The 26,207-nt window shown below is 49.8% G+C and overlaps 1 protein-coding gene across 46 annotated transcripts in view; it reads right to left on the bottom strand.

Moving 5' to 3' along the window:
• LOC144772242 (uncharacterized) overlaps positions 1-26,207 on the bottom strand; it is a 507,669-nt gene that overhangs the window by 25,141 nt on the left and 456,321 nt on the right. For all 46 annotated transcript variants that reach the window (XM_078656424.1, XM_078656425.1, XM_078656418.1 and 43 more), the window contains 2 exons: positions 18,790-18,888; positions 4,955-5,053 (listed from right to left, as the gene is read on the bottom strand). In XM_078656424.1, coding sequence (XP_078512550.1) covers positions 4,955-5,053; positions 18,790-18,888 — 198 coding nt within the window. The remainder of the gene's footprint in view (positions 1-4,954; positions 5,054-18,789; positions 18,889-26,207) is intronic.

The following is a 26,207-nucleotide window of genomic DNA, read 5'->3' as shown; positions in this document are numbered from 1 at the left end:
CCCTCATATGTCTGGGCACTGCTGGGAGTCCTCTGCACTCACCCCTCATATGTCTGGGCATTGCTGGGAGTCCTCTGCACCCATCCCTCATATGTCTGGGCACTGCTGGGAGTCCTGTGCACCCACCCCTCATATGTCTGGGCATTGCTGTGAGTACTCTAGACCCACCCCTCATATGTTTGGGCACTGCTGGGAGTCCTCTGCACCCACCCCTCATATGTCTGGGCACTGCTGGGAGTCCTCTGCACCCACCCCTCATATGTCTGAGCACTGATGTCAGTCCTCTGCACCCACCCCCCATATGTCTGGGGACTGCTGGGAGTCCTCTGCACCCATCCCTCATATGTCTGAGCACTGCTGGGAGTCCTCTGCACCCACCCCTCATATGTCTGGGCACTGCTGGGAGTCCTCTGCACCCACCCCTCATATGTCTGGGCACTGCAGTGAGTCCTCTGCAGCCACCCCTCATATGTCTGGGCACTGCTGGGAGTCCTCTGCACCCACCCCTCATATGTCTGGGCATTGCTGAGAGTCATATCCACCCACCCCTCATATGTCTGGGCACTGATGTCAGTCCTCTGCACCCACCCCTCATATGTCTGGGCACTGCTGGGAGTCCTCTACACCCACCCCTCATATGTCTGGGCACTGCTGGGAGTCCTCTGCACCCACCCCTCATATGTCTGGGCACTGCTGGGAGTCCTCTGCACCCACCCCTCATATGTCTGGGCACTGCTGGGAGTCCTCTGCACCCACCCCTCATATGTCTGGGCACTGATGTCAGTCCTCTGCACCCACCCCTCATATGTCTGGGCACTGCTGGGAGTCCTCTGCACCCACCCCTCATATGTCTGGGCACTGCTGGGAGTCATATCCACCCACCCCTCATATGTCTGGGCACTGATGTCAGTCCTCTGCACTCACCCCTCATATGTCTGGGCACTGCTGGGAGTCCTCTGCACCCACCCCTCATATGTCTGGGCACTGCTGGGAGTACTCTGCACCCACCCCTCATATGTTTGGGCATTGCTGTGAGTCCTCTGCACCCACCCCTCATATGTCTGGCCACTGCTGGGAGTCCTCTGCACCCACCCCTCATATGTCTGGGCACTTTTAGGAGCCCTCTGCACCCACCCCTCATATGTCTGGGCATTGCTGTGAGTCATATCCACCCACCCCTCATATGTCTGGGCACTGATGTCAGTCCTCTGCACTCACCCCTCATATGTCTGGGCACTGCTGGGAGTCCTCTGCACCCACCCCTCATATGTCTGGGCACTGCTGGGAGTCCTCTGCACCCACCCCTCATATGTCTGGGCACTGCTGGGAGTCCTCTGCACCCACCCCTCATATGTCTGGGCACTGCTGGGAGTCCTCTGCACCCACCCCTCATATGTCTGGGCACTGCTGGGAGTCCTCTGCACCCACCCCTCATATGCCTGGGCACTGCTGGGAGTCCTCTGCACCCACCCCTCATATGTCTGGGCACTGATGTCAGTCCTCTGCACTCACCCCTCATATGTCTGGGCACTGCTGGGAGTCCTCTGCACCCACCCCTCATATGTCTGGGCACTGCTGGGAGTCCTCTGCACCCACCCCTCATATGTCTGGGCACTGATGTCAGTCCTCTGCACTCACCCCTCATATGTCTGGGCACTGCTGGGAGTCCTCTGCACCCACCCCTCATATGTCTGGGCACTGCTGGGAGTCCTCTGCACCCACCCCTCATATGTTTGGGCACTGCTGTGAGTCCTCTGCACCCACACCTCATATGTCTGGGCACTGCTGGGAGTCCTCTGCACCCACCCCTCATATGTCTGGGCACTGCTGGGAGTCCTCTGCACCCACCCCTCATATGTCTGGGCACTGCTGGGAGTCCTCTGCACCCACCCCTCATATGTCTGGGCACTGATGTCAGTCCTCTGCACTCACCCCTCATATGTCTGGGCACTGCTGGGAGTCCTCTGCACCCACCACTCATATGTTTGGGCACTTCTAGGGGCCCTCTGCACTCACCCCTCATATGTCTGGGCACTGCTGGGAGTCCTCTGCACCCACCACTCATATGTCTGGGCACTGCTGGGAGTCCTCTGCACTCACCCCTCACATGTCTGGGCACTGCTGGGAGTCCTCTGCACCCACCACTCATATGTCTGGGCACTTCTAGGAGCCCTCTGCACTCACCCCTCATATGTCTGGGCACTGCTGGGAGTCCTCTGCACCCACCCCTCATATGTCTGGGCACTGATGTCAGTCCTCTTCACCCACCCCTCATATGTCTGGGCACTGCTGGGAGTCCTCTGCACCCACCCCTCATATGTCTGGGCACTGATGTCAGTCCTCTGCACCCACCCCTCATATGTCTGGGCACTGATGTCAGTCCACTGCACCCACCCCTCATATGTCTGGGCACTGCTGTGAGTCCTCTGCACCCACCCCTCATATGTCTGGGCACTGCTGTGAGTCCTCTGCACCCACCCCTCATATGTCGGGGCACTGCTGTGAGTCCTCTGCACCCACCCCTCATATGTCTGGGCACTGCTGGGAGTCCTCTGCACCCACCGCTCATATGTCTGGGCACTGCTGTCAGTCCTCTGCACCCACCCCTCATATGTCTGGGCACTGCTGGGAGTCCTCTGCACCCACCCCTCATATGTCTGGGCACTGCTGGGCGTCCTCTGCACCCACCCCTCATATGTCTGGGCACTGATGTCAGTCCTCTGCACCCACCCCTCATATGTCTGGTCACTGATGTCAGTCCTCTGCACCCACCCCTCATATGTCTGGGCACTGATGTCAGTCCTCTGCACCCACCCCTCATATGTCTGGGCACTGATGTCAGTCCTCTGCACCCACCCCTCATATGTCTGGGCACTGCTGTGAGTCCTCTGCACCCACCCCTCATATGTCTGGGCACTGCTGGGATTCCTCTGCACCCACCCCATACTGTTGGTTACTGCTGTGAGTCCTCTTCACCCACCCCTCATATGTCTGGGCACTGCTGGGAGTCATATCCACCCACACCAGTCACTGTAGAAAGCAGTCCTACCGGAGATGGACTTTGTTTATCAGGACCTACTATTTGCATCCATCACCTTGGGATGAGTTCTGAGCAGACAGGGCACTCTACCTACAACTAACTACGTACACCAATGAACTTGCCAAGGTGTCAGCCGCGAGGACTATCCCTTCCTACAACCTACTAGGCACACCAGTTAGCCTGGGGAGAGGTCTCTAAAGAGGGCATAATGTCTTCCAACACTCTACCATGCATGTCACCCTGGGTATAAGTCTCAGTAGATAGTTCAGTCTCTCTCCACACTCTATAGAATATGCTTGTGACCCTGTAGAAAGGGCTCAGTGGAGAGGCCTGTCCCTCACCACACCCAACAAAGCACATCTGTCTCCATGGATATAAGTATCAGTAGAGAGGACAGTTTCTCTTCATACCCTACTTTCCCCACCTTTTATCCTGGGAGAGATGTTCGGAGAGAGGCCGCTCTCTCCTCACACTCTAATATGCATGCTTGTCGCGCTGGGGAGAGGTGTCTATGGAGTGCCCAGTCTCTCCCTACATGATACTTTGCACACCTACCACACTGGGGAGAAGTCTCAGCGGAGAGGCCAGTGCCTCTACACACAGACTACTACACACAGCTGTCAACCTGGGAGATGCGTTAGTGGAGAAGTCAGTCCCTCCCCACACCCTACTATGCACATTCGCCGTACTCCCTTCTGCACACACCTGTCACCCAAGAGAGAAGTCTCTGCTGAGATGCTTGTCCCTCTCCACACACTACTACACATACTTGTCGCACTGTTGAGGAGGTGCTAGCGGAAAGGCAAGGCCGTGCAAAGCCATTCCCCTTGGAAGGGATGTGTGCAGACAGGATACTTCCTCTCCACATCTTTGTTAGCAGAGTTAACTATAACTTGCGTCGCTGCCAGAGATTGCTTATGACCTCACATATTACATCACTCATGACATCTCAAATGGCATCGTTGATGACATCACTTATGATATCATCCAATGAGTGCTTTGTTTTATAATTTTATAGTTTACATAGTGGTGGGTAACCATCATATTTTTCTACCTAATTTTCTACAGCTTGTGTCCAGCTAACTGGTGTGTTTACAAAACACATGTGTTCCTAATTCATCATAGGTGTGTAGAGGTTTTGAACATGTTATACATCTTTGTATTGAAGAGTAACTTGGGGGCTGATAGAGTCTGGTAGATGGGATACTCCATCACACATGTGGCGGATAACGGATATACCGTCCGCAATAATACAATAGTGCACAGAATAGAAATGATACACTGAGGTACAGCAACAGGATATATTTTATTCATCACGATTGTCAGACTATCTCATCCACCAAACTTTGAACCAGGCTCCTAGTCCCCCATTACAACCTGAACCCCACCACAAATTATCTTCAACAAATATCTTCACTTGGCAGTGGGAAGTTAGTCTACGGGAAGGTAAGTTAGAGGGATTAGGCTAGGTAGAGGTTTAGCAATGAATGGTTGGGTGTCATTGATCATGTACTATGCTTTTGCACATATGGTTGACGGGAGAAAAAAAACCTGGAAGCGTAAATCTGTAATGGAAGCCATGAAACAGAAGTCACTCGGGCAGAAAAATGTGGTACATGCCTAGTTGGAATTCATATTTTTGGAAGGATGGGACAGAAAGAATGATGAAGTGAAGTACTAGTAGTTGACTGAGTGGGCAAACGAAAACACACCTTGTCCTCGATTTGTATGCATAGCAGACTTCGTGCTGCGCTATTAACGGAAGCAAACGCATATTTCACCGGCTGCACTGCAGCGCTGAAATAAACTGTGCTGCAGTTTTTATGTGGAGAAATGCCATCGACAACGACGTGATGAGCGGGATATCTGCCTCACTTAAATACAATATTGTCAACAATAATCAAACCGACTTACCGCTTGTCCCTGCCACTAGGACTTCTTCCCCTTCCTGGACCTGCTGGACCTCCTCGGCCCTCTCTGGCGGGCTGGCAGTGGCACTGGTTGACTGCGCACCTAAACCAAAACACAAAGCACACGTTTTAGATACCAGACTAACCACCAAAGTCCTTATTTTGACCAAGGTACAAAAGCAATACCTCACTAAAGTCAGGTAAGCTATCAGTATCTTATATCGAAAGTATCACTTTGGAAGGTTAGGGTGACAACATTTTAAAAACCAGGTAATCAACGAAAAACTTTTTAGGTTTCCTAATGGAAGGATAAGCTACAAACTGAGAATGAAACGCAATGAAGGGGTGGAAGGGAATGAAAGGACGTATGGTATTGGTTAGTAATGCTATCTCATCCTGTCATACTGCACGGTCATGGAAACTGATCGTATAAACAACATTGAGGGTCAACCTTGACCATTCTATCACTGCACCTGTACTTTTGACTGCTGGATCAAGAAAGCCTTCTCCAGCGATATGTTTGGTAAATACGTGGGCTTGCGATCCTCTTTACGTTACCAAAACTCTGGTCTCTTAACAGTACTACAGAGAATATGCTATTTCTCCCCTCCCCAAGACCGCCAGTGGCACCATGACCAACCGACATATGTATACGATCAATTGTAGATCTATACCTCGTCACAAGCTTGAACTTTTCAACTTCCTGGAGGAGGAAAAACGTCATGGACTATTCCTGACAGTAAGTAAGTAAGTAAAAACTTTATTGCATGATTTAAACAAAAAAACTTTGCACAATACAAAAGATAAAACAATTTTGATACTTATTCAATTGATAAAATTGTGAGTAAAAATATAACACTTGTTAGATAACAGTAATAACAGAATGCCCAGCCCACCATGTGTCCGAACTCTCTTATTTCTGCCCTGCACCTATGGAAACTATCTCATTCAGAATGGCTCTTGCCAGGTTTGTATTTAGAGGACTAAAGGTGTCCATCCAGTGTGCACGGCCCTTTGTTTGTGTTGATTGTACATTCAGAGTTCTGTCCGGTTTTCTCGAGGTGCCCATAGGGCAGTATTGTCCTTCTTATGGAGGTCCAAGCATCTGCGCCTCTGGCTGAGCTGGCGATTGGCATCTCCCCTTCCGTAGTTTTTGTACTGCCCAGTCCATAAACCTCACTCCGGGACGGAATGTCAAGAACCTCTTTTCGAATACTGAATACTGGAAGACGAATGGATTGATCATAGGATCTTACAACGAAGTATCGTACTTTTGCCCTGAGGAAGCCCTTTAGTGGGTGTAACGCGTTGGCTGTGTGTTTCAAGAAACAAGAATAAATAAGATGTCAACACATTCAAGTCTCCAAAAATATATCGTCGTCATTTGTTTGCATACTATATGATGTTCAATGTGTGCCTCTCTTTGCTAGTCATTCCCCATCTCATATAGCTCCATTCCCAAGCCAACAGAAACGTGCTGCAAAGATCCTGCGAGATTATTTTTTAAAGAAATTACTGACATTTAGTTAGCATTCCATGAGTCAGAAAGAGACCCAAGCCCATTTTAATCAATAATAATCAGGAAATCGAGAAATGAGACCTCAGACTTTCCTGGTTTGACTCCGGATAGTTTTGCAATCCTATTTAGCAAAGTCAATGCAGGCTCCCTGCTCGACCCAGTTGAGTTTATCTTACTGTTATGCTAGAAATGGCTAATCTTTCCCTTGCTCACAGAATAGTACCTCCACATGGAAACGTGCTGTGGTCAATTCCTCTTTTAAAAAAAAAAAATGGACTCCCTCTGTCAGGGAACTATAGGCCCATCTTATCACTCCCTGGTCTGAGTAAAATGAAATGAAAGAAATTAAATTAATAAAGCGCATGGCTGCCCGTGAGCGTCCCAGCGCTATAGAACAAGGGATACCAAAGACAGTGCCAGCGGCAAGGGGTCTAAGGGAAACAGGAAGGTTTTGAGGAGCGGGAAACATGGAAATCAACACCTCTCGGACTTCCTAGGAACAAACAATGTTCTGCAACCCACCCAGCCTTGATACTCCTCGACTTCAGCGCAGCATTTGACACAGTGATCCATGACATCCTCATCAAAAGAACCAATAGGGCAAATGTTACAATACCTGCATTAAAATGGCTCAACTCTTTCTTGAAGGACAGAATCTTTCAAGTTTTTGATAGATCCTATCATAAGATATTTTCCCTATCTGCGGCTAGACTGTGTCTCTACCAGATATATTGTTACCGAAGGTAAGTAACTCTTCCTTTAAGTGCGAAGTACTGCAGGGCTCGTCACTGAGCTCTTCTCTTTTTAATATATACATGTGTCAACTGGGAGATATTATCCTGCCGTACGGCACATCCATTGTATCATATGCGGATGACACCCAACTGGTGTTCTCTCATCCCTGGCCATTACCCCAATCGCCATCACTGGGACCATGTATGGAGAGAGTGGAAAGTTGGATGGCCAAGTCTTACCTACAATTAAACGGGGGAAATCTGAGCTAATGGTGCTAGGTAACAACATAAACCCCCACCTGAATGTAGGCTGGTCGGGTTGCCTTGGCACACCACCTACCCCCCGGGTATGGTTGGACAACTCATTAGCCATGGAAATCATCCAGGCAACCAAACTCTGCCATGCCATTCTTAGATCGCTTTGTAAAACATTACACCTGCTCCCCCTCCTTTCTAGAAGGCTTGTGGTCCAGGTATAAAATATTTTCAGCTTGGACTACAGGAACACGCTATACCTGGGAGCGCCAAAAGCTGTAATGAAACAACTCCAAGTGGTGCAGAATACCGCAGCCAGAGTCTTGCTTAATGTTAAGGGTTACATTCAAAGCACTATGCATAGCACACAGGGCACTTCTAACTATAGACCCCTTCATTTTTCAACAGTGGATTTCACCATGCACTCCAAGTAGTGCCCTTGGGTCAACCAACGCCTGATTGGCTACGGGTCCACTTATTCGAAGAACGAGATGTGGAAGGCGTTCCTTTGGCTACAATGTTGCCAAGCTATGGAACACCCTCCCATACACAATACGGCTCGTTGACAATGAATTGAGGTTTTGGAAACTTCTAAAAACCTGGCTGTTTGACAAATAAACCTTCGTGAGCGCAGTGGCGTATGTTGTGTTGCCAGCGCTGGGTAGCCATGTGCTTAATAAATGTGCATAGAATAGAATAGAATGTAAGAGAAGGGGGAGGCAAAATGTACTAAAAACGGGACCAGAAGAAAGCTACAGACAGGAGAAAGTCAGCTGCAGGAACAGGAAATATAAAAAAAAAACAGGGCAATGCAGGGATAATAACCATTAGGTAGGAGTCGGAAAAAAAAGTAAATGCAGAAATCCATACCACCTTTGGGAATAGTTAAAAGTAAAAAATAATAATCAACAGGTTTTACTGTGGCCAGCAGAACCATCTGCAGCGGCGCTGGTGGTCCCACTTACCGCGGCGCTGACCATGGTGGCGGCAGATTGGCCCTTGGATGACCTCTACCCGAGACTCTAGATGCCATTAGAAGCCCACCTCTGGTCCAAAATTATTATAATATGGGGAGGGAGGCCACATGGACCCCACCATGAGCCAGCAATGGCTCCAGTGACGCCATCTCCCAGGCTAGCTCTGTAGTCATGATCCTGTGAGCACACTGGTGAGACATAGCTGTTTCCACGTCTGCACCGGAGTGGGCAGGGACACCAGTTTGCTCTCGCTTGGTGAGAGCATTTTTGAATTTCCCCTAAACGGGAGCAAACACCAAGTCCGCTCCCAGCGAGGCGGAGCTGTGAAAATGCTTCCACTCGCTGGGAGCGGACTTTTCATCTGTTTCCCTGCCTGCACTGAAAAGAGAGATGGGACCCAATTCCCTGGGGCCACTTATTTAAATAAAAGGGAGAAATGGCCCTGGGAGATGGGGCCTAACAAGGTTCATGGAGGGGGGCGTGCCACCCCCTTTTATTTTAGTAAGTGCTCTGGGGATGGGGTCCCCGGGGCAATAACGGATTTTAGAGGGTGTCACGTGGCCCTATTCCCCCCCCCCCCCCGTTTTTTTTTTTTTTAAGTAACGGCTCTAAGGCTTGGGGTCCCCAGGGCCTAACCAGGCTCGGGAGTGGGGGGGCTCTCGTCATTGACCTTTTAATGTATATGCACAGGGATGGGGTCTCCAGGGCCTACAGAGGCTTGGGGAGAGGGGGTGCACCGCCATCCCCTTTAATAAAAAAATGGGCCCTTGGGTACGGGGTCCCGAGGGCCAGACCCTGTGGCCCACCACACCCTTCACACGACCAAAGGCAATGCGCTGCCTCTGGGGGGAGGCGGGGTTGGCCTCAGGGCCTGGCCTCAAGCGAGGCCTTGCAGCCAAACCCCTGTCAAGCATGACCAAAGGCCATGCATGGCAAGGAGTGGCCTTACCTAAAGCAAAAAAATATTACTTTGCGTAATAAAACAAACCTAGAAATTCACTGAAAAAAAAACAACAGTTAAAATAACATAGTTAGGAATTGTTATATTTTACCTTTGATTAAAACAAAATAGAAATTCACTGATAAAACCAATGGTTAAAGTGAATTGTAATTATATCCTATTTTATGTAGAAAAAGCCTTTGAAATTCACCGATATCAATGAGGTCATTTAAGAGGTCATAAATAATGTCATAGAACATTTCATGAGTGATGTAATATGTGAGTGTAGGAGAGTGGGGTCTGCAATCCCATGGCCACCCCAGATTTTTGCTTTTGCTTCACTGGTTTACGACTTTCCCTGGCTGTGGGCCTGCTAATCAGACTCCCAGCCTAGCTGTTCTCTCTCTAAATTGACAACCATGTACCCTAGGTGCATTTACCAATTGGTACTGGGCCACCTTATCAGTCCCTGTACAGTATACCTTAGGTATCCAGGGCATAGGTGAACCCAGGGCCTACCAGGGGCTGCAGCATGTATTATGCCACCCCTGGCTGGCTACCCAAATCTGACACAACTGGCTGCACGACAGCTGGGGCAAGGTGGTGTAAACACCCTTTGCTGTAGATATAGTATACCTATATCTAACCCTAAAATGGACACATATATTCCTATCAGTCACTCCTATGGCAGGCCTTAGCAATCCTGAAGGCAGAGTGCTTGGAATTATGTGAGATGGTGCTCTGGCATGAGCTGAGCCCGTTTGCAGCTTGCGGAACCAAGTCCTTATAGCTGGTCCATGATAACGCTATACCATATACTCTTAAGTGCATTATGATCCTTGCGGTCAAATGCTAACTTTGGCATAGCATTATCAAAACATGTCGAGTAAGGTGTCATACGAATTGGAATACTAACCCCTCGCCAATTCTGGCGACGGGGTTAGCATTCCACCCTTCTAGAGGGACACGACATGTATGTAACTGTGAACCCCGGTTAAAATTAACTCAAGCCTCAGCATCACAAAATGGATGCTGCCACCACAGACACAAGTCTGACCTCCTGCTGCTGGGAGTCCTTCCAGCGAGAGAGGCTTGGACAAAGGGTTTCCTGCCTGGGGAGGTGCCAGAACCACCCCAGACAGGATTTTGTGTATTAGGTAGGGCCAGGCTGAAAGGAATGAGACATGCCTGGGGCACACAAGGTGCCCTGTGCATACACCGGTTCCAACCAGTTGCTGGGGCGCCCCAGCCCCAGCTCTGGCGGGAAACTGGACAAAGGATAGGGGGTGTAACCACCCCCCTTCCTGGTCCCACCCAGGGGAGGGACCTAGTCGTAGTGCAGCCCCCTTTAGCTGAATAAAGGTAGGAGCTGGTCCCATTCCAAATTAGATTACTCTTGACAACTTCCACGAAGAACTCTTGACCTTCGACCTCCTGGACACCAGAAGACTGAAGAATCTCCCCTATGGTCAGGGAGTGACCATCCTGCTTCGCAGGCACCATCAAGCTCCTGTGCGGTTTGCTGAAAGTCCTTTCATCCCGGAATCCGACGACCCAGCTCGACGAGACCCGGACCTCCAGACCTCTCTGACCTCTACCCACATCCACAGCACAGCTGGGACCCGTGGGTGCGACGAGCAACGTGGAGACGGCCATCTTGAAGAAACCTGCACAGCGCTTCCAGCACGACCCCTGAGGGTTCCTCGAGTGAGTGCATTGGGGAGTGAGAAGCCCCACACCGACGCAGCTCCTGCACCAAAGACCAGCCCCCCAGCATCCCCGTGACCTGCGTGGGGCCCTTTTGCTTGGTTGCTGCCCTTCCTGTTGTCTGGTCACTTGCCGGCTGGCTAGTGACCTCTGAGACGACGACCCGAAGATTTCGACACTGCTAGTCTGGTCCCCCAGACTGGCCCTTGCTTCCTTGTGAAAGAGAAGCCCCTTGGACCCTCCTGGTCCACACCAGACGCCATCTTTGTTCCACCGCGTGGCTTGCATTAGCCAAGGCCTGTTGTCCAGATCGACGATCCGACACCGCCAACAGCAGCAGACTACGTGGGACAGCTCGTGCCTCCAGCCTGGTCGTGAAGAACAGCTCCTGGTCCGCGCAGCTACAGAGAGAAGCGACCCTTCCTTCACCTGAACGCGGCGACAGCTCCTGGTTCCAGCACCGTCACTGTCTAGTGACCAAGACTCTGTCCCCTTCCTTTTCAGGACTTCCTTCTTCCTAGTTCCATCCTTGGAACCACCGGACTGCAAGTTATAGTTAGCTATGCTAGCTACACTTGGTGAATTTGTGTTTTTTGTTGTTCAAAACGTTACGTAGGCGCTGACATATTCGCCTAACTATAATGCCACTTTTGCCTTTGCTTTTTTCCCTGAACATATACATATATACAAAAAAAATATACACACACACATATCTATATATATATATTGTGATCAAGTCCAGGTTACCTGGACGAAACGAGTCATGCTGCCGTTCCCATCTATGGATTAAAGCACTTTATCTTCTACTGAAGTCCTCGTTGTGGTTTGTACCTGTTGTCCGTGTTGGTGCCTTGCCGGGTTGCTGACATTACAGGATTGTGAATATATATATATATATATATATATATATATATATATATATATATATATATATATATATATATATATATATATATATATCACACACACACATATGGAATATGCTACTTACCAGTATGCATCTGTTCTTGGCATGTAGGGCTGCTGACATTTATATCTATGCATAGATCGCCGCCTAGTGTTGGGTTCGGATGATTGCACATTGTTGTCCTGGAAGAGTCTTCGAAGTATCATGAGATAGGTGGCTCCTCCCTTGGACTACAGTGCGCATGGGCATCCTCTCCATCTTCAGATTGTTTTTCGCCATTGTGGCAGAGATGGAGTGTAATGCAGTAAGTGATGACCATGCCTGAGAATGATTCTGAGTGCTACAGCTGCGGCAGGCACCGGGGAGGAGGGCGGGCGATATAAATGTCAGCAGCCCTACATGCCAAGAACAGATGCATACTGGTAAGTAGCATATTCCGTTTGTGGCATGTGGGCTGCTGAATTTATATCTATGCATAGAATAAATAGCAGTATCCTCCTTAGCGGCGGTTGCCCGTGCCAGCTGCAGCAGTCTGAAAAAGAGTTCTGAGAACAGCCTGACCTACAGCAGCTTGCTGTTTGGAGTGTACATCCACGCAGTAGTGTTTGGTGAATGTGTGTATGGTGGTCCATGTGGCTGCTCTACATATATCCTCTAGAGGAATGTTACCTAGGAAAGCCATGGATGCCCCTACCTTGCGTGTGGAATGCGCCCTTGGGGGAACTGTTAATGTGCGTTTTGCTTTTTGATAACAGATTTGTATGCACTTAACGATCCATCTGGCTATACCTGACTTTGAAATGGGTTTGCCTTTGTGTTGTGGAGAGAAGGCAACAAACAGTTGCTTAGTCTTCCTGAAATCCTTTGTCCGGTCTATGTAATACAAGAGAGCTCTTTTGACATCTAGCGTGTGCAGTGCTCTGTCTGCTACCGAGTCTGGATTTGGGAAGAAAACGGGCAGTTCTATGGTTTGGTTAATGTGGAACTGCGACACCACCTTAGGCATGAATTTAGGGTTGGTACGCAACACCATCCGATTAGCATGAATTTGTATGAAAGGCTCTTGAATAGTTAGGGCTTGAAGCTCACTAACTCTCCGTAGCGATGTTATTGCCACTAGAAAAGCCACTTTCCATATCAGAAACTGTATCTCACAAGAGTGAAGAGGTTCAAAGGGTGGCCCCATTAGTCTGGTGAGAACTATGTTCATATTCCAGACAGGCGAAGGCGGGTGTCTTGGAGGAATTATCCTTTTGAGTCCTTCCATAAAAGCTTTAATTGCTGGTACTTTAAAAAGAGAAAGATGCTGTCTGTTCTGAAGATAAGCTGCCATTGCGGCCAAATGTATCCTAATGGAACTATATGCCAGATTGCATCTGTATAGGTGTAACAAATAACATATAATGTTTTGCGTGGATGCATCTAGCGGATTTTTGTCATTATTAGAACAGTAAATGACAAATCTCTTCCATTTGGCCGCGTAACATGCCCTGGTTGTAGGTCTTCTTGCCTCCTTGATGATGTCCATACAGTCAGGGGGCAGGTTGAGGAAGCCAAACTATGACCTCAGGAGCCATATCGCAAGGTTTAACTGTCGCGGATCTGGGTGCTGAATGTCTCCACGGTTCTGAGTGAGGAGACTGGGCTTGAGTTGCAGCCGTTGGTGAGGCACCACTGAAAGTTCTAGGAACGTGGTGTACCACATCCACATCATGGTTTTTGGCTGCCCTTTCAATCAAAGCGTTAAACGCAGCAGTATCTTCAGTAGGCGAGGTTTTGATGGTATAGGACCGAGTGTCAGGTGTGGTCTGTGGCTCACCAGGGTAAACAGGGTCAGTCCAGGTTTGCTGTTCATCCTGATCTGTGTCAGCAGGATAATCGAACTCATCTTCATTGTATCCCTCCCCTATATATTCATAGGTGCGTGTGGGTGAATAGGAATAGTTTTGTTCATAGGACTCCACAGGCTCCGAAAGAACAGGTGAGGTTGCTGAGTCTCTCTTTCTTTTCAGAGGGATTTTGTATGACTCCAAAGGTCTTTCTGGAGCTATTTTCCATTTATAAATGGTGAGTCTACCTGTATCCGAGTCGATGAACAGTTTCGTTTGATGGTCCTCGGAGGGTGGTTGGAAAATGACATCCTCTTCAGTGGACTGACGCCTGGAAACTGCCGACACTTTCTTGGTAGTGTCGGTGCTTTTTTGTGGCTCGACGGTTTTTGGTCGAGCGGTTGGGGGCAGTCCATATTTTATAGCTTGTGAAAACAGTGGAGACGAGCCAACCGTTTGAGGGTGTTGCCGTCTTCGATCCGACAAACTTTTTAGGATCACTAGGCTGCTTGTGGACTTGCGTCGATTCGAGCTGTCGGTGCGCAACAGGTACGCCTTTTTGCTTTGACACGACGTGCTCTTTCGGGTCGGGTTTATTTTCGACTCGAAGGCCTTGCTGGATATCGGCGCCGAGGCTGGAACTGAACGAAGTGTTTTCTTCGACCGGAACTTGGAACAGGCCATGCAGCTGGCCTCGTCGTGGTCCGGGGATAGGCACTTGTTGCACACCGGGTGCACATCGATGTGAGGGTATTTGGAGTTGCAGACGGGGCATCTCTTGAACGGGCTCCGTTCCATCGTCGACGCTCGTCGGGGCCTAGCTGTCGAAGGCAATACGGCCTTCGACGTCCTGTTAGAAGAACTGGATAAAGTATTGGGAACCGAACGAGAGACATTACCGACGCCCCGAAGGCCTTTTGACCTCGCGAAAAGTATTTAAAGTATATTCCGAACTGGAGTTGAGAAGGTACATCCGAACCCAATGGCGGAAAAAAACAATCTGAAGATGGAGAGGATGCCCATGCGCACTGTAGTCCAAGGGAGGAGCCACCTATCTCGTGATACTTCGAAGACTCTTCCAGGACAACAATGTGCAATCATCCGGACCCAAAACTAGGCGGCGATCTATGCATAGATATAAATTCAGCAGCCCACATGCCTCTATATATATATATATATATATATATATATATATATATACACACACACATATATAAACAGACATATATGCTCACATGGTATATAGTTTTCATGGGGAGGACTTCTTTTCATTTGCCAATAACTTTGGCGCAGTTTGACATTTGCTTGCTTTAGCTGCTGTCTTGAAAGTTTAGGGGTGATTAGTCAAGCTGGGGCCGAGAAAAGGGGGGTGGGGAGGTTGGTCCCAAAACTTGTTGGACCTTCAGAAGCGGCTACAGCCGAACTGCTGAACGGAATTACACCAAATTTGGCAGGTAGGTAGATGATGTCCAGGGCAGTGCCTTTGTGTCATTAGGTGTAAATCTGTTGAGTAGTTCCAGAGGTATTAACCATAGATCAAATTTGTATATTTAGGGGCACGTGTTCCCCCCTTAAAAAAACATAATAAAGAAAAAGGCCAGGCCCCGGAGGATAGGGTCCCCATGTCCTACAGCAGACCAGGGATGGGGCCGTGTGGTCCTACTTCCCAATTGCAGAAAGGCCTGGGCCAGGGGGATGGGTTCCCCCGGGCCAAAATCGGCCTGGTGAAGGGCCACGCAGCCCCCTTTCCCTACAAATACATTTAGAAAAAAACGAAAAACAACATAGGAAATGCGTTTGGTCTGTTGCTAATAACTTTGGCACTGTTTGACGAATCTTCATAAAACTTTCCCAAAAAAGTGCTCTTTTTGCCTAGTTTGTGCACAGAAAATTCTGTGTGATCCTTCAAGTGATAGGTGAGAAAAAGGAAGGTGTCCCAAAACACAAAATCCCCACGTATTTCCTATAGACTCCTTCATGAAGCCCTACAGCAAAAACTGCTGGACTAAATTACACCAAATTTGTCAGGAAGCTAGATATTGGTTCGCAGGTTGTGCTTCTTGAGATTTGGTGAAAATACATTCCGTAGTTTTTTAGAAATGAAGGTTAAAAAATGTGTTCATTAGAACTTTTGGGTTGCGCGAGAGTCCAGCGAGAACGCAAATTAAAAAATGGAGCCCTGTGGTTGGTCTAGAGTCCAGTTTTTCCTGGCAGCCTTCTTGCTCCTGCGGGAGTAAGTCTCCAGCGAGTCCCACGGGAGCAAGTGCTTTGATTGGCTGGCTGTTGGAGGTTTGCAAATGAAATGGCTGCCCTTACCGTTTATTGTAAAAAAAAGATTCTGATCTCGCGGGATCGTGAAAAGGAGAAAGGCTTGGGGGACCTATTAAAACACTAGACTAGGAGAAAGGCATGTTGTCCTACTAGCTATTGAGAGGAGGTCTGTAAGGCATAACTACTGTGATGAAACGAAATGTGTTTTTTTTTTTTATCTGCCCAATCTCGCGGGACTCTTGCAGAATGGTGAAAAGTAGAAAGGAGTAGGCAATTTCTGACTACACTCTACTATCCACACCGGTCACTGTAGGAAGCAGTCTTACAAGAGATGGACTTTGTTTATCAGGACCTACTATTTGTGTCCATCACCTTGGGATGAGATCTGAGCAGACAGGGCACTCTACCTACAACTTACTACCTACACCAATGAACTTGTCAAGGTGTCAGCTGCGAGGACTATCCCTTCCTACACACTGCTAAGCACACCAGTTAGCCTGGGGAGAGGTCTCAAAAGGGGAGAGGAGTTGGCCTAACGGCTAGGGCGCTCGACCTCGGACCTGGGGATCTGGGTTCGAGTCTCGGTAACGACGCCAAAACCTCCTGTGATTCTGGGCAAATCACTTAATCTCCCAGTGCCTAAAATGAAAGTGTGTCCTCATGTAACGTAACTGGAAAAAATGTAAAGCGCTCTTATACCTGATTCGGTTCGGGTTTAGTTCGCGCTATATAAAACTCTGCAAAAAAAAAAAAGAGGGCATAATGTCTTCCAACACTCTACCATGCATGTCATCCTGGGTGTAAGTCTCAGCAGATAGTTCAGTCTCTCTCCACACTCTATAGAATATGCTTGTGACCCTGTGGAAAGGGCTCAGTGGAGAGGCCTGTCCCTCACCACACCCAACAAAGCACACCTGTCTCCATGGATAGAAGTATCAGTAGAGAGGACAGTTTCTCTTCATACCCTACTTTCCCCACCTTTTATCCTGGGAGAGATGTTCGGAGAGAGGCCGCTCTCTCCTCACACTCTAATATGCACACTTGTCGCGCTGGGAAGAAGTGTCTATGGAGTGCCCAGTCTCTCTCTGCAGGATACTTTGCACACCTACCACACTGGGGAGAAGTCTCAGCGGAGAGGCCAGTGCCTATACACACAGACTACTACACACAGCTGTCAACCTGGGAGATGCGTTAGTGGAGAAGTCAGTCCCTCCCCACACCCTACTATGCACATTCGCCGTACTCCCTTCTGCACACACCTGTCATCCAAGGCAGAGGTCTCAGCTGAGATGCTTGACCTTCTCCACACACTACTACACATACTTGTCGCACTGTTGAGCAGGTGCTAGCGGAAAGGCAAGGCCATGCAAAGCCATTCCCCTTGGAAGGGATGTGTGCAGACAGGATACTTTCTCTCCACATCTTTGTTAGCAGAGTTAACTATAACTTGCGTCGCTGCCAGAGATTGCTTATGACCTCACATATTACATCACTCATGACATCTCAAATGGCATCATTGATGACATCACTTATGACATTATCCAATGAGTGTTTTATAGTTTACATAGTGGTGGGTAACCATCACATTTTTCTACCTAATTTTGTACAGCTTGTGTCCAGCTAACGGGTGTGTTTACAAAACACATGTGTTCCTAATTCATCATAGGTGTGTAGAGGTTTTGAACATGTTATACATCTTTGTATTTATTTATTTATTTATTTTTAAAATTTCTAAAGCGCGCAAATACCTTACGGTGTCTCGGCGCTAGAGTACACAGATTACAGAGGTTCCACTGACCGCTTACTGATTAAAGAGCCACGTCTTGAGATGCTTTCGAAATGATAGTAGTGAGGAGTGATGTTTGACATGGGAAGGGACTTGGTTCCATAATTTTGAGGCGGCCACTACAAAGCGTTTATCTCCCCAAGTAGCCTTTTTTGTGTATTGAAGAGTAACTTGGGGGCTGATAGTCAGGTAGATGGGATACTCCGTCACAAATGTGGCGGATAACGGATATACCGTCCGCCATAATACAATAGTGCACAGAATAGAAATGATACACTGTGGTACAGCAACAGGATATATTTTACTCATCACGATTGTCAGACTATCTCATCCACCAAACTCTGAATCAGGCTCCTAGTCCCCCATTACAACCTGAACCCCACCACAAATTATCTTCAACAAATAGCTTCACTTGGCAGTGGGAAGTTAGTCTATGGGAAGGTAAGTTAGAGGGATTAGGCTAGGTAGAGGTTTAGCTACGGAATGGTTGGGTGTCATTGATCATGTACAATGCTTTTGCACATATGGTTGACGGGAGAAAAAAACTGGAAGCGTAAATCTGTAATGGAAGCCATGAAACAGAAGTCACTTGGGCAGAAAAATGTGGTACATGCCTAGTTGGTGGAATTTACATTTTTAGAAGGATGGGACAGAAAGAATGATGAAGTGAAGTACTAGTAGTTGACTGAGTGGGCAAACGAAAACACACCTTGTCCTCGATTTGTATGCATAGCAGACTTCGTGACGCGCTATTAACTGAAGCAAACGCATATTTCACCGGCTGCACTGCAGCGCTGAAATAAACTGAGCTGCAGTTTTTATGTGGAGAAATGCCATTGGCAAGGACGTGATGAGCGGGATATCTGCCTCACTTAACAAATACAATATTGTCAACAATAACCAAACCGACTTACCGCTTGCCCCTGCCACTAGGATTATTTCCCCTTCCTGGACCTGCTGGACCTCCTCGGCCCTCTCTGGCTGGCTGGCAGTGGCACTGGTGGACTGCGCACCTAAACCAAAACACAAAGCACACGTTTTAGATACGAGATTAACCACCAAAGTCCTTATTTTGACCAAGGTACAAAAGCAATACCTCACTAAAGTTAGGTTAGCTATCAGTATCTTATATCGAAAGTATCACTTTGGAAGGTTAGGGTGACAACATTTTAAAAACCAGGTAATCAACGAAAAACTTTTTAGGTTTCCTAATGCAAGGATAAGCTCAGGGCCGGACTGAGAACAGAAACCGGCCCTGGCAAATTGCTCAGTTGGCCCCCCCCCTGGGGTCGGGGAGTGCAGCTGAGCAGTTTGCGATGGCCGGTTTAGGCCGATTTTGTTACCGGGGGCTGACATTGCCGACCCCCGGTAACAAAAACGGCCCCCCCAGGGACCCAAAACCGGCCCCCACCCTTGCGGCCTACCGGGGAAACGCCCGGTGCCCGCTATGGCCAGTCCGGCCCTGGATAAGCTACAAACTGAGAATGAAACACAATGAAGGGGTGGAAGGGAATGAAAGGACATATGGTATTGGTTAGTAATGCTATCTCATCCTGTCATACTGCACGGTCATGGAAACTGATCGCATAAATGGCTTCATGGGGTTTCTGGTTGCGCTGGGACGCCTCGTTGCTGAGGCAGATAAGCGCATTACAAATCCTAAAAAAAATAAAAATAAACAAACAACATTGAGGGTCAACCTTGACCATTCTATCGCTGTACCTGTCCTTTTGACTGCTGGATCAAGAAAGCCTTCTCCAGCGATATGTTTGGTAAATACGTGGGCTTGCGATCCTCTTTACATTACCAACAATCTGGTCTCTTAACAGTACTACAGAGAATATGCTATTTCTCCCCTTTATACACTCCCCCCCCCCCCCCCCCCCCCAAGACCGCTAGTGGCACCAAGACCAACTGACATATGCATATGATCAATCGTTTATCTATACCTGGTCACAAGCTTGAACTTTTCAACTTCCTGGAGGAGGAAAAACGAGATGCACTATTCCTGACAGAAACCTGGAATCATGCGGAAGCAAGACCCAACCTCACTCAAGCCCTCCTCCAGGCTACTACATGTGTCGAAGAGACAAACCTGATAGGAAGGGGTAGGAGGATTGCCATTGTTCTAAAGGAAGCATTTAAATGCTTCCACGAACCCATACTACTACCAGACTGAGAACGTATGGCATTTGGCATCTCTCTTACCCCAACATTCACCTTCTCAGGTGTGCTCCTTTATCGGACCCCTGGCCCATGTGATCATTTTGTTCGGGCCCTCCTGGATGCAATTGCCAGTTGGACAATCACAAAACTCCATATATCACCATACTGGGCAATTTTACACCTGTGGGACACCCCCGCGCCGCACGGCCACCATCTGCTGCGTGTGCCCCCAGTGCCTGCCTCTGCCTCAGCGCCGGCCTCGCTGCCGCCCTGAGCGCTCTCCTTTGGTTTCCCCCGTTTTTGTCCTGAATTTGTGCTTGTTTTTCTAGATCGTGTATCACTGTCTTTTTCCCCCGTTTTTGTCCTGAATTTGTGCTTGTTTTTCTTCCTGTGCCCCAGATCGTGTATCACTGTATTTTCCCCCGTTTTTACTTAAATTTGTGCTTGTTTTGCTGTATCTGCCGTTTCTCGTCGTTTGCCCACCTCGCCGCCCCCCGCTCCCGCTTCCCGCCACCGCCTTTAGCCCCGCCCCTTTTCTCTTCTGTTTCCCTCCCCGCTCCCGCCTCCCAGCTGCTCCGCCCACCCGCGCACTTGGCCTTAAATGGCGACCGTGCGACGCAGGTGAGTGTGACCCACTTGTGGGACACCCCCGCGCCGCACGGCCACCATCTGCTGCGTGTGCCCCCAGTGCCTGCCTCTGCCTCAGCGCCGGCCTCGCTGCCGCCCTGAGCGCTCTCCTTTGGTTTCCCCCGTTTTTGTCCTGAATTTGTGCTTGTTTTTCTAGATCGTGTATCACTGTCTTTTTCCCCCGTTTTTGTCCTGAACTTGTGCTTGTTTTTCTTCCTGTGCCCCAGATCGTGTATCACTGTATTTTCCCCCGTTTTTACTTAAATTTGTGCTTGTTTTGCTGTATCTGCCGTTTCTCGTCGTTTGCCCACCTCGCCGCCCCCCGCTCCCGCTTCCCGCCACCGCCTTTAGCCCCGCCCCTTTTCTCTTCTGTTTCCCTCCCCGCTCCCGCCTCCCAGCTGCTCCGCCCACCCGCGCACTTCGCCTTAAATGGCGACCGTGCGAACGCGCAGCGTTGACGCGCAGCGGGCGCGCCGATTGTGCGCCGAAGGCGCGCCAAAGGTAAGCCCGTCTGCGCCCGTCTGCGCCTGGACCGCGCCCAGTGCCAGGACCCCTGGCCCCCACCGACGGAAGCCGACCCGACGAACCTACAGCGCCACCGACCTCATCGCACTCAACACCGGCCACATCCCAGGATGTCACCGAGCCGCCCCGAAGCACACCCACGGACCCTTCAGCTGCCACGCCTGCAAGTTCACCTGCATCCGGACCTTCCCTGCACCCGCCAAGCCGAACTCCAGCAGCACCCACCTCAAGTGTATCCTGCTCAACACCCGCTCCGTCCACAGACACGCCGTAGAACTCTGGAACCTGCTCGACACCACCGCCCCCGACGTTGCCTTCATCACCGAGACCTGGATGAACGCCTCCTCAGCCCCAGACATCGCCATCGCCATCCCAGAGGGCTACAAGATCACCCGGAGGGACCGCGACAACCAGACCGGAGGAGGCATCGCCATCATCCACAGAGACACCATCCGCATCACTACCAACACCGATGACACCCTCACCACCGCTGAACACCTGCACTTCCAGATCCACACCAACCCGAAGACCACCCTCAGAGGCACCCTGATCTACCGACCCCCGGGTCCACGCACACGATTCAGCGAGGACATCGCCGACTTCGTCAGCCCGCACGCTCTCCCCTCCGCCGACTACATCCTCCTGGGGGACCTCAACTTCCACCTGGAGAACAACAACGACCGCAACACCATCAGCCTGCTCGACAACCTCGACAACCTCGGACTCAAGCAACTGGTAACCACCCCCACCCACCTCGCCGGACACACACTCGACGCCGTCTTCTCATCCAGCAAAGACGTCACCTTCAGCCACGCAACAGGACTCCACTGGACGGACCACAGCTGCGTCCACTTCACCTTCAGAAGAACGACGATCCACCACCACCAGCAACAGGTTGCTCGAAGAAGCTGGAATAAGATCACAGCCGACCAGCTCACCGCTTCCCTGAGCCAGCACCCTCCCGCCAATTCAGCGAACCCCAGCCAGGCCGCCGACAACCTCACGAAATGGATCAACGACTGCGCGGACGAACTCGCCCCTCTGAGAACCCCACCCAGCAGATCCTGCAGCAGAAAAACACCATGGTTCACCGACGAACTCAAGAGCTCCAAGAAGAACTGTCGAGCCCTCGAGAAAGCCTGGAGAAGGGAACCAACGACGGACAACATGACCACCCTCAAGCTCGCCACCCGGAAACACCACCAACTGATCCGCGCCACCAAGAAAAATGCATACAAGGACCGGCTGGACAACAACGCACACAACTGCAAGGAACTCTTCAACATCGTGAAAGAGCTATCCAACCCCAACGCCGGAAACAATGACATCACCCCGTCGCAAGAACTCTGCAACTCCCTCGCGTCCTACTTCCACAACAAGATCACGGACATACACAACAGCTTCAACAACCAACCAACGCAAGCCACAACCGCAACGACGCCACCCACCACCACCCTCCGCACCTGGACCCCGATCAGCACCGAAGACACCATCCGCACCATGAACTCCATCCATTCCGGATCTCCGACCGACCCCTGCCCTCACCACGTCTTCAACAAAGCCGACGCTGTCCTCGCACCCCACCTGCGGGACATCATCAACACCTCCTTCGACTCCGCCACCTTCCCCGAGAGCTGGAAGCACGCCGAACTCAGCGCTCTCCTCAAGAAACCCACAGCAGACCCCACCGACCTCAAGAACTACCGTCCCATCTCGCTTCTCCCGTTCCCGGCCAAAGTCATCGAGAAGACCGTCAACAAACAGCTGGCCGCCTTCCTCGAGACAAATGGATCCCTCGACCCCTCACAGTCCGGCTTCCGAGCGAACCACAGCACCGAGACCGCCCTCATCGCCGCCACCGACGACCTTCGAACTCTGATGGACAACGGAGAAACAGCGGCCCTCATCCTCCTGGACCTCTCCGCGGCTTTCGACACTGTCTGCCACCGCACCCTAGTACAGCGCCTCAGCAACATCGGAATCCAGGAGAAGGCACTGGAATGGATCACCTCCTTCCTCGACGGAAGAACACAAAGAGTCCGCCTACCACCGTACAAGTCAGAGGCCACCAAAGTCATCTGCGGCGTCCCTCAAGGATCCTCACTGAGCCCCACCCTCTTCAACGTCTACATGAGCCCCCTCGCGACCATCGCACGCCAACACAACCTCAACATAATCTCCTACGCTGACGACACCCAGCTGATCCTCTCCCTGACCAACGACCCCGCCACCGCCAGAGCCAACCTGCACGAAGGGATGAGAGACGTAGCCGAATGGATGACGACCAGCCGCCTGAAACTGAACTCAGACAAGACGGAGGTCCTCATCCTGGGCTCCACGCCCTCCGCCTGGGACGACTCCTGGTGGCCCCCCGCCCTGGGCACCGCACCCAAACCGACGGACCACGCACGCAACCTGGGCTTCATCCTGGACTCCTCCCTCTCCATGACCAGACAAGTCAACGCCGTCTCCTCGTCATGCTTCAACATCCTGCGCATGCTACGGAAGATCTTCCGGTGGATCCCCACCGAGACGAGGAAGACGGTCACCCAAGCCCTCGTCACCAGCCGACTGGACTACGGCAACGCCCTCTACGCCGGAACCACTGCCAAACTCCAGAAGAGACTCCAGCGGATCCAGAACGCCTCGGCGAGACTCATCCTCGACATCCCCCGACGCAGCCACATCTCCGGACACCTGAGAGATCTGCACTGGCTCCCGGTCAACAAGAGAATCACCTTCCGTCTCCTCACCCACGCGCACAAAGCCCTACACGACCAAGGCCCGACCTACCTCAACAACCGGATCAACTTATACACTCCCAAGCGCCTCCTCAGATCAACCAACCACGCCCTCGCTGCCGTCCCCCGCATCCGAAGAGCGACAACAGGAGGAAGATCCTTCTCCTACCTGGCCGCCAAGACCTGGAACTCACTTCCGACCAATCTGCGCCTGACCCGAGACCACCTCTCCTTCAGGAGGAAGCTCAAGACCTGGCTGTTCGAGCAGTAGCGGCACCCCCCCCCCCCCAGCGCCTTGAGACCCTACGGGTGAGTAGTGCGCTCTACAAATGACCTGATTGATTGATTGATTGATTAAGATCCAGTAGGTTTGCAAGCCTCCGGGCTCCTGAATGATCGCTCCGCTATACAACGGCCCCCACAACGCTAGGATGCCTGGTTTCACGTCGGGGTGCCCAGGAGTGGGCACTTCACAGGGAAAAGCCAGGAAGGGTTCCACAGCGGTATTCGTATAAGCGCCGAGATACCCCAGCTGGGGTTGATTTGTGCGCTATACAAGTACACTACATTTAACATTTACAATGTCACAAAAAGTACCTGTTCTCACACACGAGAAATGTCACCTGCTCGACCATATTTTTACGAATGACCCCCCCCCCATTACATCCTAGACCCAGTTCCTGTAGTGTGGTCAGACCACTTTGTGAATCCCACGATCCTGAACACTCTGAGTGGTAGAGTACTCCCTAGTCCAATCTCATGGAGAAACCGCAGCTGGTAAAAACTCAACACCAAAAAGTGGATAAGTTCCCTCAAGGAATCAAGTCTGGACTTGGACGTTCTAAGTTATCCAGAGGATCAAAAACTCACTGAACCAAGACATGCCTATAAAAATCCTTACTTGACGTGCCAAGGACAAATCTGCCCCTTGGTATAGCCCCCATCTCCTGACGCTAAAAAAACTGTGCAATAAAGAAGAAAGGAGGAGGATAGATTATGGAGACCCAAGAAAACTAGATTACCTAAAATTCCTGAGGAGGTACAACTGCGAAATGAAAAAAGCTCAAGGAGATTATTACGAAACAAAAACCCACTGCCCTTTCAAGTCCCCAGGAGGAATGTTCCAGATCATGAAATCAGTTATGGAGCCCATGTCATATAGCTCCATTCCCAAGCCAACAGAAACGTGCTGCAAGGATCCTGCAAGATTCTTTTTAAAAGAAATGACTGACATTTAGTTAGCATTCCATGAGTCAGAAAGAGACCTAAGCCCCATTGTAATCAAGAATAATCAGGAAACAGAGAATGCGTCCTCGTAGACTTTCCTGGTCTGACTCTGGATAGTTTTGCAATCCTATTTAGCAAAGTCAATGCAGGCTTCCTGCTCGACCCAGTTGAGTTTATCTTCCTGTTATGCTAGAAATGGCTAATCTTTCCCTTGCGCACGGAATAGTACCTCCACATGGAAACGTGCTGTGGTCAAATCCCTCTTTAAAAAAAAAAAAAAAACTAGATTCCCTCTGTCTAGGGAACTATCTGCCTGATTCATCAAGCTAAATTGCACTTGCAAAGGGCCAGATTCTCAGAATCTTGCCTTTTGCGAGTGCAATTTTTGCATTTGGGATTCATCATCCCAAATGCAAAATTCGCTATTAAAGAATTCGCACATTTGCGAAGAATTGCATTTAAGGAATCTCTAATTGAGATTCCTTAAATGCTATTCATGAATCATTTTAAAATTGCGAAATTGCAATTTTGGGCCGCTATTTACCGAGAGGTCAGACCTCGTGGTAAATAGCAAAAACTTAGAAAAATGCATTTAAATGCATTTTTCTAAGTTGCAGGTTACACACACACATGTCCTTTGGACATGTGTGTGCGCAACACCAATGTAGATTACATTTCAGGGGTGCTACAGGGTGTCCTTTGGACACCCCTGCACCCTTGAAATCACATCCTTATTTGCGATTAGCTAATTGCTAATCGCAAATAAGGAATAACTCCCCATTCATTCTTATGGGCCTGTAGGCCAATAGGAATGCATGGGGAGTTATTCCTTATTTGCGATTAGCAATTTGCTAATCGCAAATAAGGAACATGTAGGAATCGCAATATTTTTTGCAATTCCTACATGAATCCCGTTTTGCAAGTCCTTAATAGCGATTCCTTATGAATCGCTATTAGGGGCTCGTAAAACGGGAGATTGATGAATCAGGCTGTATAGGCCCATTTTATTACTCACTGGTCTGAGTAAAATACAGGGGAAAAATGGA

Source organism: Lissotriton helveticus, chromosome 8 (genome assembly GCF_964261635.1).
Source record: "Lissotriton helveticus chromosome 8, aLisHel1.1, whole genome shotgun sequence".
NCBI classification, from domain to species: domain Eukaryota; kingdom Metazoa; phylum Chordata; class Amphibia; order Caudata; family Salamandridae; genus Lissotriton; species Lissotriton helveticus.
This window is presented reverse-complemented; position numbering and strand designations above follow the sequence as displayed.